At 52.0% G+C, this 14,921-nt stretch overlaps 1 protein-coding gene across 2 annotated transcripts; it reads right to left on the reverse strand.

The window, feature by feature from the left end:
* Positions 1–2,666: 2,666 nt before the first annotated feature.
* Positions 2,667–6,054, reverse strand: LOC103649550 (S-type anion channel SLAH3). 2 transcript variants are annotated; one of them, XM_008675270.2, is made up of 4 exons: positions 5,585–6,054; positions 5,296–5,502; positions 4,511–5,209; positions 2,667–4,327 (listed from the first exon to the last, which is right to left on the reverse strand). In XM_008675270.2, exons 2-4 carry the CDS (start codon positions 5,419–5,421, stop codon positions 3,152–3,154), a joined length of 2,001 nt encoding a protein of 666 aa, XP_008673492.1. In that variant the 5' UTR covers positions 5,422–5,502; positions 5,585–6,054; the 3' UTR covers positions 2,667–3,151. The 2 variants fall into 2 exon arrangements, with proteins under 2 accessions (XP_008673492.1, XP_008673491.1); XM_008675269.1 differs by having other exon boundaries at positions 5,296–5,435; positions 5,585–6,053.
* Positions 6,055–14,921: the final 8,867 nt, after the last annotated feature.

Here is a 14,921-nt window from a genome sequence, read left to right on the forward strand (position 1 = left end):
TAGCTTCTTAATTTGACATGCGCGCGCAGCGCACCATATGCATGCGTAGCGACGCGCGCGCGCTGTTTCAACACTGTTTAATTTGCAGGAGTTGTTCAAGTTCCGGCCGGCTAGCTCCTCAAACGTTACCGTAGCGGCTGAACAGTACGTACTAGAAGAAGGCAATGAGTTGGAGTTGACGTGAGCTGCTTGCATTGGACTCCCTCCCGGACGTGACGCCACTCTGACTCTATTAGCTCTCTGCTCTCGTGTCTTCGTACTAGTGTGCATGTGCAGCGTGGGACAGGAGGAGGATGCATGACAGTCATTTGATGCCCAGCAGAAAGCTATGGACAAAAAAAAAATGCCAGGTATTTTAGACTGTAAAAAGCTCCGATCCGTTCGTTCTCATCAGAGATAGTGGAACCTGCGCTTCGCCTTTTTGATTGTTATTGTAAAAGCTGTGTGTGCATAGCCTGCTCTGGGCACGTTTGGATCCCTAGCTAGCTGGATTCTGGACGAAGCTAGCTTTCACGGAAACGGAATCTTGGTATCCGGAACAGGGCTAGGCTGGCTGGCATATGTAACTGCGATGCAAAGCTGAACTGGCGATGCGTGCATGCATGCCGTATTGCCGTGCCGGCCGGCCTCGACTCATGCAGCGGCTGCTGTGCCGTGCCGTCGTGTGCAGCAGCCACCATCTATCCGTCCAGCCATAGACGACATAGGGTAGCTGCATGCATGGGGCCGCATAGGAACAGTGCTCCTATGTGTATCTGGCCGCCAAGGTGAAACGCGAGCTGTACGTGCCGGACGCCACGTACGTGATCAGCGCAGCGCAGCGATGTATGGATGGATGGATCAGACGCGCGCGTGCTGGTGGAGTGGTACGGTGGGGGCGCTGGCGCCATGCCTGCCTGTCCCCTTGCACGGTGGAGCATTGCATGTTTCAGCGCACTCGGAAAGAATAGTGTCCGGACATTGTCACGCGAACACGCTCATTGTATCTTGGGGAGCCTGGAACTGGACATCACAGTTCAAGGAACCAGTAAGAAAATCGGCAAATAATGTTATTGTTTATATACTCTCATCGTCGTAACCTAGACATACATGGTGTTTATATACTCTCTCTCTCTCTCTCTCTCTCTCAAATAATGTTATTGTTTATATACTCATCCATTTTACCTGGCAAAAAGATGATGATCTCTCCTATATCGAACTTTTTTAAAAGGTCTCCAGGATGTACTATATATGTGTCATATCTGAATTCATATCTGAACTTTTTTCAAAGTTCTGGACAGTGACGGTGACGACCGTAGGGAGTAGCCAAAGCGTTGCCAAACCGGGCTGATGCGGTGATGCCTCCTGATCGAGACCTGAGTACCTGACCGGGAAAGCGCGCGCTGGCTGCTGCCTCGGAAAGCAAACGAGCTAAGAAAATTCCTCGTGCCGGTTTGGAGCTACTCGCGTTCGATTCCCGGAAGCAGGTAGCTAGTTCGGCGCAGGCGGCAGGCATCCATCCCACCGGAAATCCCGCCACATGCGTCGGCGAGGCGTGCCTGCTGCCTGGACTTCTGAATTTCAAATGAATTTGAAACAGTGCTGTCTCTCTCTCTTCCTCTCTGTCCCTTGTCGTGCATGCTTGACCTCTTGTTTCTTTTCAGATTGACACCTCGTTCGTAGATGCGCGGATCGGACGTGGGTGTGCGTTGACAACCTGAGATTATTATTGTTCAATGCATCTTACGTCGACTGTCCTCTCCTTACCCCTCGTCAAGTCCGTCCTCTCGTTCGATATGATGATGATGATGATGATGATGATGATGATGATGATGATGATGATGATGATGATGATGATGATGATGATGATGATGATGATGATGATGATCTCATGCATTCAGCAGGGGTACGTACTACGTACGCGAGGTACGAGTACGACGACCGACCAAAAAGTCATGGCAGCAGGATTCACCACTACGTACCAGCATGCATGCATGCATATGAACTTGCATATCGTCATGCACACGTCGAATCGAATCGAATCGAATCGAATCGGCCTCGGCCTCCTGTTTAGGCTCTGTTACCTACTAGCATATCGACGGTAGCGGCAGAGCGATGGACGACCGCAATCATGCATGGTGACGACGATCGGATATATTCCTGAGACCACCTGTAAGACGCCAAGCGCAAGGCGGCAAACCAGTGAGTGCCCTTTTTATTCCATCTGCACTTCTGCACCCAACGACGCGACGCGACGCGACGCCTCTGCCCGCTACATACGCCCAGCGAGTGGTCCATTTACTGCTGGCAACGGCACCGGCACCGCTAGCCCGCTGCTAATTTTTACTCCCCAATTTATTAAATACCGACAATTTAGAGACTAAAACAGAGGAACTCAAAATTACTCTATAGAAACCGAACACCACTTAAAGCGAGCAATCAAATATTAGGAAAAATATGGTATCATTTTAGTGTTTATTTTCTTGTCCTCTAGACCCTGCCCCTTTATATACAAATATTGTTGGGCACCGATCATGCAGAAAAAAAAAGTCTGTTTATTACTGTTTCGTTTCTCATCTGTCTGTGGTGTCATCTATGTTTAACAAAAAGAGAACGAAATAGGTATGGGGCCAAGACCACCAAGCCCACCACAGCGCAGTGGTTTGACTAACAGAAAAAAAAAACACTGTCGGCCCAGCAGCCGAGAAACCTGCAATGGATTACTTAGAAGAGGTAATGGGCCAAATTGAGCACAAATTGCGTTCCAGTTCCACGCGTTGCCAAACAACGGGATAACAAGAGCCAGAGCATTTATCTTTGTAGATGTCATTTCTCTACGTAATATGCATACATTCTCACTGTAGTTCACGTCTGATGTTTTTTTTCTTTTCATGAGAAAAGGAACCCTGCAGTATAAACAACTCTCGCATATGTATCTGTACGTACGTACGTATATGGTCACCCCGTAGATGGACCTTGCAATCGTATTCGTATCATCCAGAATCCAGCCACGTATCTTGTTTTGCCTCCTGCCGATTTGAGTGCCGGCTGCCGAGAGCGCACGAGCTGCCTGCCCCATACGGCAGCCCAGCCAATATAATACGAACAATAACTGCACCAAGCAAACGCTGGAGCTATCAATCCCCCGCCCGGTTCATCCGTCACCCCCCGTCTACGTGTACGACGTCGTCGTGGCGGCGCGCGCGGCCTCCAGGTCCGCGGCGGCGTCGGCGGGGGCGGTGGAGAGCGCCTGCTGCACCTTCTTGCCGCTGCGCAGGCGGAGCAGCATCTTTTCCCCGACGAGGGGCTTGCTGCGCCGGCGCTCCGTGATGGCGATGGAGATGTCGTTGGGGAAGAGGTCCCGGTACACCACCGCGTGCAGCAGCGTGGCGAGGAAGAGCGCCGCCACGGCCAGCGTGGCCGCCGCGGCCAGCCCGATGCACATGCACTGCGTGAAGGCGTTCTTCACCTCGGACGAGTAGCGGATGGAGGCGATCGCCGCGCTGGTCATGGGGAACGTGTAGGCCCACCACGCCAGCGAGAAGCTGAACCCTCTGAACAGGTTGATGCGCACGGCCAGCGACGCGTACAGGAACATGGCGATGAAGTAGGCGACGCGGGAGCCGTAGCCGAACTCGCCGGTGATGCGCGCCCACGCCAGGCACGCCACGCTGGGCGCCGCCACGAACAGGAAGAACACCGGGTGCAGGTCGCGGGGCAGCGTCTCGCTCGTCGGCAGCCGCTGGTACAGCGTCACGAACAGCACCATGTAGTGCGCCAGCCCCACGGAGAAGAAGAACATGGGACCCTCCTTCAGCCCCATGATGCCGCCCAGCAGCGCGCCCACGAAGTTGCCCACGATGGACAGGTGGTTCGACGGGTTCGCCACGCGGGACAGCCGCCGCTGCCCGCCCGAGATCCACTGCCCGTAGATCTTCAGCTCCAGGCACACGATCGGCGCCATCAGCACGTACCACAGCCAGTGCGGGAGCGTGGCCGCCACCACGTCCGGCACGCCGATCGCCAGGAACAGGCACGCGATCCACGGCGCGAAGAAGAAGTTCACGCGGATCGGGTGGTAGTACTCCCGCCGCACCGCCTCGAAGTACAACACCAGCTTGCAGCCGTACAGCGCCGACACGGCCGCCATCAGCGCCACCGAGGCGCACCACAGCACCAGGTTGATCTTCACCGTGATGTGCAGGAACCGCGTCGACGCCGAGATGGCGATCCGCTTCCACAGGATCGCCTGGCTGCTCATGCCCAGGCACATGCCGAACGCCGACACCGGGAAACGGAGCAGGAACGGCCACGTCTTGTCGGACGGCAGGATCAGCTCCTCCGAGGACTGCCACCAGTACGACAAAACGACGTCAGCTTCTTCATCGGCATCAGCGACAGCTAAAGGCACGTGCGCCGGCCACAGCAGCACGGCGGCGACGAAGCTAACAAACGCACGCCACCTGGCGTTCGCGTCAACAGCACTAGTAGTACTAGTATAACGTATGGATGGTGTCATCGGCGTCAGTACCCTCAGCTTGTCGAGCTCGGGGCCTTCCAGCGCGGCGAAGAAGCGCTGCACTTTGGGCATGGAGGAGTTGCGGCGGTCGCTCGCCGCGTCGTCTTCCTCCGGCTCCTCCCCGTGCTCCGGTTGCTGCTGCAGGCTGCTGCCGAGCAGGTGCGTGGCGATCTGCTTCTCCAGCTTGCCCGACCACGTCTTGAACGAGTCGTAGCTGGTGTCCCGGCTGTCCCTGCGCGTCTTGGCCGCCGGCGCGCTCCGGCCGAAGTCGTCGTGGCCCCGGGCGGCGCCGTCGCCCTCCGGAGGCGCACCGGGGATGATCGGCTGGGACCGGAACACCACCTTGCCAGGCTGCTCGAGGGCCATGGCCGCCGGCGCGCTGCGGCCGAACTCGTCGTCGTGGCCCCCGTCACCTACCGGCGGCGCAGCGGGGATCGGCTGGGACCGGAACACCACCTTGCCAGGCTGCTCGAGAGCCATGGCCGGCGCCGGGGCGAACGGCGGCAGCATCATCATCCTCGGCGGCGGCGCGTCCGTGACGGCGGCGGCATCCCGCTGCAGCTCCGCCTCCGTCCTGCTGGAGATGTCGAACCCGCCTGTCGGCGACGCCGGCAGGCTGATCGAGACCGGGCGCCCGGCCGCGGACGGCTGGAACGGCGAGCACCCTGGATACGCGGCCGTGTTATCGCCGCCGTGTCGCCAATCTCGCTCCTACGCACACCAGCATGCAGGACGAAGACAGTTCACACCCGTTGTTCCGCCGTGCATGCATGGCGAGCGAGACGAGGACGACTTACCATGAACGCGGGTGGCGGGTCCTCGGGGGAGAGCGGGCCGAGGGCCGACGGGGTTCGAACGCCGTCGGCGTCCGGGTGCACGAGCGCGGGACGTGGCGGCACCGCGAACTCGTCCGTCGTCTCCATGAACCTCGAGAAACCTGGCCGGATACGGTGAAACCGTCAGCGGGGGTTCAAAGAAGAAGCACCACGGGCGGAACACATTGCCTATATATATATCACTTGTCAGCTAGCTCATGGAAGGGATAATCTGATCTCTCCATGGGTATAGGGTTCATGATGTCCTTACGATCGCACGTAGAGCACCGCGCCATTGTCGTCGTGGTCGTCGCCGCCTACGATCGACGTAGTCAAGTGCAAGCTACTTGTTGTAACCTGTGCTGTGGTGTTGTGAAGCGCGCGCGCCGCACGTATATATAGGTGTTGGAGGCAAGCAGGCCGGGTGCGCGCAGAGACGAGACGACAGAGAGGTAGACGCACGGCGGCGGCAGAATGAATGCCGACGCATCAGGAACCGTCCATATGTGTGGCGCGCGTGCGGCCGTGCAGGGCTGCAGGTCCCTCCCCGGCCGGCAAATCTGCAGACTTGTGGCTCCCAGCTCCCGCTCCGCTAGAGTACATGGCGGTGCTTGGCACAGATGGCATGGAGCTTTCCTGGGATGCAGGCAACCTGAGCAGAGCGTGCGTGGCCTCTAGTTCTGCTACAGCTGCTAGCTAGGGGAAGCGAACAGGTAGCCAGGCACGCCGAGACGCATGCATCTTCACTGCTGCAGTTGCCAGTGAGAGTGTGAAGTGCAAATTGCAACGGATCGCACACTTATTGCTCGTCTTGTCTTTCTCCAAAAGCGTCGTGCAATCAATCTTCTTCAGTTCCCAGGAGGCTAGGAGTCTGCGACGACTCATCAAATTGCATCCGAATTCTTTATATATGTCGTTGTATATATAAAACGACTGGTTCCTGCATCTGGTCCGGGTACTCCTGCTACTTCGTAGTGAGATGACAAAATTGAGGAGCAGTCTCTAGGAATTTTATTTTAGCAATGCACAAATAATGGTGTTCCAGTCCTAGCTTCAGAGATAAGCTTTGTTGTGGCACAGCATGCCCTGCGGCCTCTTAAAATTGCAGAGCAGCGATTATGTCGACGAAACAAGCAGATGATCGATGATGCTCCGGCGAACGCACGCGCACCTCTCGGAGTTTCTGTAGCTTCGGCCCCGGCCCCGGCCCCCCGAGCTCCTCTTTCAGTTTCGTCAGAGCAAATGCGTAGCGATCGCGTTCATGGCAATGGCCAATGGGTGCGTTGGTTGGGGTGGGGTGCCTTGCCTACAAGGCTACAAGGCTACAAGTGCGCAAGGCCCTTCGCCAACTTTCTGAACTGAAAGCGAAAGGCCGGCCGGCCGGCATGCGGGAGCGGGAGCCTGCAGAAGACGCTAGGGTTCTTGGCTGACTGAACCAACCACGGCACTTGGCATGCGGCCGGAAGACGTTACTAGGGTTGTGGCTGCCTGACTGAACCAGGCACGGCACTTGGCAATGGCATGCGCGATGCGTGGCCGCCGCGCGCTGGCGCCACGTACGGCAACTTAGGTGGCAAGCGGAACGGCCGAGCTCCTGAGTCTGAGAAACTGCCAGGCTTCTTTCGGCGTCCGATGCCGTCGCCGTCGCCGTCGGGTCTCTCGTTCCGGCCGACGCATGCATGCACAAGGGCCCGGGGCGTCAGAGAAGAGAGACGATGTCGATAGGGGGGCAACTGGGCAATGGGCGGGCGGCGGATTCGTACCTGCTGAGGCACGCGGGCATCGGTGCGTCCAGAAAATGGCGATCGGTGGCGGTGAGTGACCGCCGAGGGCGTTCGCCGGTAGCGGTAGGGACGGATAGGCTTGGGAACGGCCGGCGGGGCTCTAAGCAATCATGCCGTGTGGCCCTGTGGGTTAATCCGCTCCAGGCCCGGGCGTCGTCCTGCTGCAGTTCGGCTACCTCTCGGAGTAGCGTGGGAGACCCTCGTCCCCGCCATCAGTCAGGACCGACCTCTCATCCTCCTCTCTAGGTTGCAGCGAACGCGTCCGGCCGGCCGGACTGTCAACAGCTGCATTAGGATGGGCCGGTCTAGAGCGATCGTTATTCGGATGTTAATTTTTTTCTTCTTTCTTCGATTATGAACAAATAACATATTAAATTTACTATATAAATTTATATTTTTTTAACATCGATCCTATTAATATTCATAAAAGGTAAATTTTAAATTTATTATATATCTTTTTAAATAATTGATAAAAAATTTGGATAGCGATATGAATATGGATTGTGATGTTTTTATCACCTTTTTCGTCGTACGCAGAAAATAATGTACACAAAAAACGCAAAGACGAGACGTTAACATGCTAGTTTCTTAAAGATTTGTCACTATAGATCGCTCGTCCAGAAATGCAAGCTTGGCTGGAGACGTACAAGGATATGCAAGTGGCAGGCCTTGTCAGTTTCTCCTTTTGAAGGACAAGAGTGGCGGCGTGGACGACGTCGTGCCACTCATTCTCGCGGTAAAAAGCCCCCCCCCCCCCCCCCCCCCCCCCCCCCCCCCCCCCCCCCGGCCCCCACCCCCCCACACGGCACGAATCAGTCAGACGCAACGATTCGTCACACACAGTGGCGTTTTTTTTATTATTAAAAAAAAAGCAACAACTCATGTAGCATGCCCAGGAAACAAGAGCAAGCATTTATGTAAAGAAGATGATAAGTTGAGTTACTGATAAGCAAGGTAACTAGAAACAGCAGCAGCAGCAGCACTGGCAAGACAACAAAGATAGCCAGCCATCCTTTTTTAGATTAAAATCCATGTATAACACACAGAATCCAAAGGTGGATGAAACAAATGACTCACCCAGCAATATACCAATTGATTTCAGCATGGCTCCGTCCAGTCGCTCTCTGACCGGCAACCGGAGCCATCTTGTGTCAGGGAAGAGCTCCGTCGTTTTCAAATGAATTCCCTTGGAGCTGTGCCACTCCAGAAATTAGTCTCAGAGGTCCCGTTTATTTCCTTTCGTTTTGAGGAATTAGAATTTTACTAGCGGAATAGGCTAATTTTTTAGAATGTGACATTCCACCACTTTCCAAAGTTATCATATAAGTCTATCTCAAATTCATGAGGTAAGAGATGAAAATTGATTCTATAGACTTACATGCTATGTTTTCGATATACAACTTATATCACATTATTCTACTTGCTTTGCTATAACATAAATGTAGTATGTAACTATATCTCTCATATGATTTAGAATAATATACAAATATATTACATATATAACTATATAAACTTAATTAGTTTTGTCTAAATTATAATTATTAAAATAAAATTCAATTCTAACGTAAAACGGGGCCTCGGTAAACAAACGGCGCCAAAACACCTTTTTCTTGTAGCAAGGGAACTGATCTATCTGTAACGTCATAGCACTGTGCATGAAACAAAAAAAAGATGTCGACGTGGCCAAGCTAGGTTGGTTGCTTCATTGACGTGTCTTTTAACTTAACATCCCCCCGCCAAAATACAGAAACGAAACTGCCTTCGCCCAAGTCAGAGGGCCACTGGATGCTCCGTTCCTGTTCCTTAATTGCGCCAAGGAAACCCCAAGTGCATCCAATAATTCCCGATGAGCGAATCGGCATTATTGTCGTCGAAAGAAAGGAGATATGTTGCCCTCATAGTCATATAAAACACTCGGCGGGTTTTGTCACCACAAGCTTTAGGATTCGGTGCTGGGGATTATATACAATCACCTGAAAAGGGACAGAGAATGAGAGGAGCAAGCAAGCATAACCAGAAAGTTAGCCGCATGTCATGTCCTTTTTTATTTTCTAACCAATCTAGTACTTGATGCTAATGCCATCCAACTCACGAACCTCTTTGTCTCTTATTTCGGTGTCCTCAAAGTTTTTTGTTGGACTGATTTTTTTTCTTCAAGCCTTATTATGCCGATGGTATACATAAAAAAAAGCAAACCTCCAAATCCTAAGACTGCCTGCAGCGGCTGCCGCTCGCGCGCGCTCCCCTTGCATGGGGCTACAGGCGCACGCCACAGCCCGCAGCGCGGCCCTCTACCGCGCACCCCACGCCGCGGTACTCCTCTCTCTCCCCCCAGCTGCAGCGCGCGTGCGCTCTCCCCCTTCCACTGTTCATGTGGGCCCGCTTTTAATTAATAGTAGAAGAAAAATTGATAGTAGATGAAAAGTAGGTATATAAAATGATATTTTATATTGTAGTGGGGTATAGGGGGAGTATTTAGGGGGAACCACTGCGGGAGATGAAAAAGTAGGGGATAAACTATTGATGATGTGACCCAGAAAAGTGATATAGGGGGAAAAATTAGAGGGAACCGCTGTGGATAGCCTAAGTAATCGAGTGAGCTGTGACAAGCAATGGTGCCAACAAAAGTGTAATGGCAGTTTGCAGACACTGAGTCAGACAATGATTACGGGACCAGTAAAATAGTAGGGTGGCTGAGGTATTGAAGCTAAAAGATGGTATCAAAAAACATGCAGATACTGGCTTCTATGTTTTTTTACCACTGATAACGTGCCTAGGGCATGTACTTCATTAGGCTGGCTCCAACAGGAGCCAGGCAAATACGGCAGCTATTTGACCATTTAGCTGTCTTCTTTGTTTTGGCTGTCAAGCTATGCCATCGAGGTATCCAACAGAGAAGGTATTTTCTCTTATACAGTTGAACTGGTTGATTTAGGGACATACTGTCAGAGACAGAGCAGCGTGATAGCTGCCCACCACAGTACCAGCGAAATTGGCTGGTTCTCTCTCCTACCGTCATTTGGCTGGCTCAAATGACTGCTCTATTGGAGGCTAGTTTCTCATGCTACAGTATCGCGTTGGCAGGCAAAATGACTTTGGATGTCCATTTGGCTAGTCTATTGGAGTAAGTCTTAAAGGCTAGTTTGGGAGTCCAAAACCCGGAGTGGATTAGGGGAGCTAAAATTCCTTTCTTATTCAAAATTGAATAAGGAGTGGATTTTAGCCCTTCCGGTTTTGTGGCTTCCAAACTAGCCCTAAGAGGAAAACAAAATCCACTCCTAGCCTTTAAGACTTAGGCAGAGGGCGAGCCGAGCCGGGTTTCGCCTCCCGTGTGGGTCGGCGACCCGCTTCTTCCTCCAACATTTGGGGGAGAAGGGCATCCTCCAGCCCTGCGGAGGTGACGTCCTCCAGCCATGCGAGGGAAGACGAACCGCTGCTGCCTGGCCAGGGTGTAGCCGTCCGTCCTCCACCCGGGCAACGGTCGTGCCTTATGCCGGTGGCTGCTGTCACCGCCTTTGCGGAGAGGGCGGACCTCGACAACGCGGGTTCGGTCGGCTGTAGACGTCGTCATCTGCAACGTGTCCGGCTCGCTGGCACAGCTGGCTCCGGCGCCGCCTCCAACGCCGCCTTCCGCCACTCGGCCCATCCGCGAGGACTTGAGTGGGGATCTGCTGGTGCAGGCTGGGGCGTCTGCCATTCGTCGGTGTGGCGCTGGCGCGCAGGTGGCCGCTGTCGTCGGTGTTGAGGTGGTGGCAACCAGAGAAGGTTTCTCCGCCGATGAGAGCGTCGGCGCCGTCTGCGGTCGGACCCCTGGCTCTTTGGCTTTGATGGCTTGTCCTCGCCCCTCGAGTGGAGACGTGGGCAAGGTGAGAGCACCTAGAGGGGGGGTGAATAGGTGATCCTGTAAAACTTAAAAACTTAAGCCACAAAACTTGGTTAAACGTTAGCACAGTTAATGCCAAGTGGCTAGAGAGAAGATCTTGCACAATACGATAACCACAAAGAGTTCAACACAGAAAAGACACAGTGGTTTATCCCGTGGTTCGGCCAAGTACAAAACTTGCCTACTCCACGTTGTGGCGTCCCAACAGACGAGAGTTGCACTCAACTCCTCTCAAGTGATCCAATGATCAACTTGAATACCACAGTGTTATGCTTTTCTTTTCTTACCCGTTTGCGAGGAATCTCCACAACTTGGAGCCTCTCGCCCTTACACTTTTGATGTTCACAAAGAATCACGGAGTAAGGAAGGGGAGCAACACACACAAATCCACAGCAAAATGCGCACACACACGGCCAAGAATCGAGCTCAAAAGACTATCTCAAAGTTCTCACTAGAACGGAGCTCGAATCACTGAGAATGACAAATGAATGCGCAAAGACTGAGTGTGGATGATCAAGAATGCTCTAAGGTTGCTTGGTGTTCTCCTCCATGCGCCTAGGGGTCCCTTTTATAGCCCCAAGGCGGCTAGGAGCCGTTGAGAACAAATCTGGAAGGCCATCCTTGCCTTCTGTCGTCGGGCGCACCGGACAGTCCGGTGCACACCGGACACTGTCCGGTGCCCGATTTCCTTCCTTAAATGGCGAAGCCGACCGTTGCAGATGCGGGAGCCGTTGGCGCACCGGACATGTCCGGTGCACACCGGACAGTCCGGTGCCCCCTTCCGACCGTTGGCTCGGCCACGTGTCGCGCGCGGATTCCGCGGCCGACCGTTGGCCCGGCCGACCGTTGGCTCACCGGACAGTCCGGTGCACACCGGACAGTCCGGTGAATTTTAGCCGAACGTCGTCGGCGAATTCCCAAGAGTGGCCACTTCGCTCGAGGCAGCCTGGCGCACCAGACACTGTTCGGTGTACCACCGGACAGTCCGGTGCCCCAGACCGAAACAGCCTTTTGGCTGTACACAGCCAACTCTTCTCTTTTCTTCTTCTTTCTGTTTCTAATCACTTAGACAAGTATATTAGTACACAAAACCAATGTACTGAGATTTAGAAACATACCTTTACTCTTGTTTTGCACTTTGTCCACCCATGGGCATAGATTCACATTTAAGCACTTGTGTTGACACTCAATCACCAAAATACTTAGAAATGGCCCAAGGGCACATTTCCCTTTCAATCTCCCCCTTTTTGGTGATTTATGCCAACACAACATAAAGCGACTAGAACAAGTGCAATATCACTTCAAATAAAACTCAAATTTATTTTGATTCATTTTTGGCATATATGGATCATCCTTTGCCACCACTTGGTTTGTTTTTGCAAATCAAGCTCAAAATCCTATCTCTAAGTCAAATCCACTTGTAGAGACATAAAGAGAGGTTTTCCAAAGAAATTTTGATTCAAGATTCCAAAAACTCCCCCTTTTTCCCATAATCAACACTTCTCCCCACAAGAAGCCAACTTTTGACAAGAGAGACAATAAAAGAGTTTTGTCAAAACAAAAAGCTCTATTCTACTATTTTCAAAATCTCTCAAGTGGTAGCTGATCCATTTATCGCTTTGGCCTTTATATATTTTCTCCCCCTTTGGCATCAAGCACCAAAACGAGATCAATCTTGGCCCTTTAACCCCATTGCCTCACCAAAATCTTCAATTAAGAGCAAATAGGCAATAAGAGTTTAAAGATGAACTTGAAATAAGTTACCCTCTCATCGAAGTGCAGTGGAAGTCTTTCACGGTCCAAGTCCACCTTTCCCTTTCAAACCTTCTTTGAGACTAAAACAATCAAACTCAAGGAAACGGTTAGTCTCAAAGGGTCAAGTTGTAACACATCTCCCCCTAAATATGTGCATTACTGGCACAAGGACTTGTGAGGTCCGGGGAGTGTTTGTACAACTTGAGCACCATAATAAGCAACAAAATGCAGAATGAACATGATCAAAGGCATAAACACATGTATGCTACAATTCAATCCAAGTTCCGCGAATCTAAGACATTTAGCTCACTACGCAACCTGCAAAAGGTCTTCTCATCTAGAGGCTTGGTAAAGATATCGGCTAGCTGGTTCTCGGTGCTAACATGAAACACTTCGATATCCCCCTTTTGCTGGTGGTCTCTCAGAAAGTGATGCCGGATGTCTATGTGCTTTGTGCGGCTGTGTTCAACAGGATTTTCCGCCATGCGGATAGCACTCTCATTGTCACATAGAGTGGGACTTTGCTCAGATTGTAGCCAAAGTCCCGGAGGGTTTGCCTCATCCAAAGTAGTTCCGCGCAACACTGTCCTGCGGCAACATACTCGGCCTCAGCGGTGGATAGGGCAACAGAGGTTTGTTTCTTAGAGTTCCACGACACCAGGGACCTTCCTAAGAATTGGCACGTCCCTGATGTACTCTTCCTATCGACCTTACATCCAGCATAGTCGGAATCTGAGTATCCAACTAAGTCAAAGGTAGACCCCTTTGGATACCAGAGCCCGAAGCAAGGCGTAGCAACCAAATATCTAAGAATTTGCTTCACCGCCACTAAGTGACACTCCTTAGGATCGGATTGAAATCTAGCACACATGCATACGCTAAGCATAATATCCGGTCTACTAGCACATAAATAAAGTAGAGACCCTATCATTGACCGGTATGCTTTTTGATCAACGGACTTACCTCCTTTGTTGAGGTCGGTGTGTCTGTCGGTCCCCATCGGAGTCTTTGCGGGCTTGGCGTCCTTCATCCCAAACCGCTTTAGCAGATCTTGCGTGTACTTCGTTTGGGAGATGAAGGTGCCGTCCTTGAGTTGCTTCACTTGGAACCCAAGGAAGTAGTTCAACTCGCCCATCATCGACATCTCGAATTTCTACGTCATCACCCTGCTAAACTCTTCACAAGACTTTTGGTTAGTAGAACCAAATATTATGTCATCGACATAAATTTGGCACACAAACAAATCACCATCACATGTCTTAGTAAAAAGAGTTGGATCGGCTTTCCCAACCTTGAAAGCATTAACAATTAGAAAGTCTCTAAGGCATTCATACCATGCTCTTGGGGCTTGCTTAAGTCCATAGAGCGCCTTAGAGAGCTTACACACGTGGTCGGGGTACCGTTCATCCTCGAAGCCAGGGGGTTGCTCTACATACACCTCCTCCTTGATTGGCCCGTTGAGGAAAGCGCTCTTCACATCCATTTGGAACAACCTGAAGGAATGGTGAGCGGCATATGCTAGCAAGATACGAATTGATTCTAGCCTAGCCACAGGAGCAAAAGTCTCCTCAAAATCCAAACCTGCGACTTGGGCATAACCTTTTGCCACAAGTCTAGCCTTGTTCCTTGTCACCACCCCGTGCTCGTCTTGTTTGTTGCGGAACACCCACTTGGTTCCCACAACATTTTGCTTGGGACGAGGCACCAGAGTCCAAACTTCATTTCTCTTGAAGTTGTTGAGCTCCTCCTGCATGGCTAACACCCAGTCCGGATCTAGCAAGGCCTCTTCTACCCTGAAAGGCTCAATAGAAGAGACAAAGGAGTAATGCTCACAAAAATTAACTAATCGAGATCGAGTAGTTACTCCCTTGCTAATATCACCCAGAATTTGGTCGACGGGATGATCCCTTTGAATCATTGCTCGAACTTGGGTTGGAGGTGCCAGTTGTGCTTCTTCCTCCATCACATGATCATCTTGTGCTCCCCCTTGATCACACTCCTCTTGATGAACCTGTTCATCGTTTTGAGTTGGGGAATGCACCATTGTTGAGGAAGAAGGTTGATCTTGCTCCAATTGTTCCTGTGGTCGCACATCACCAATCGCCATGGTGCGCATAGCGGCCGTTGGAACGTCTTCTTCATCTACATCATCAAGATCAACAACTTGCTCTCTTGGGGAGCCATTA

The sequence above is a fragment of the Zea mays genome, chromosome 3 (genome assembly GCF_902167145.1).
Source record: "Zea mays cultivar B73 chromosome 3, Zm-B73-REFERENCE-NAM-5.0, whole genome shotgun sequence".
Taxonomy (NCBI): Eukaryota; Viridiplantae; Streptophyta; class Magnoliopsida; order Poales; family Poaceae; genus Zea; species Zea mays.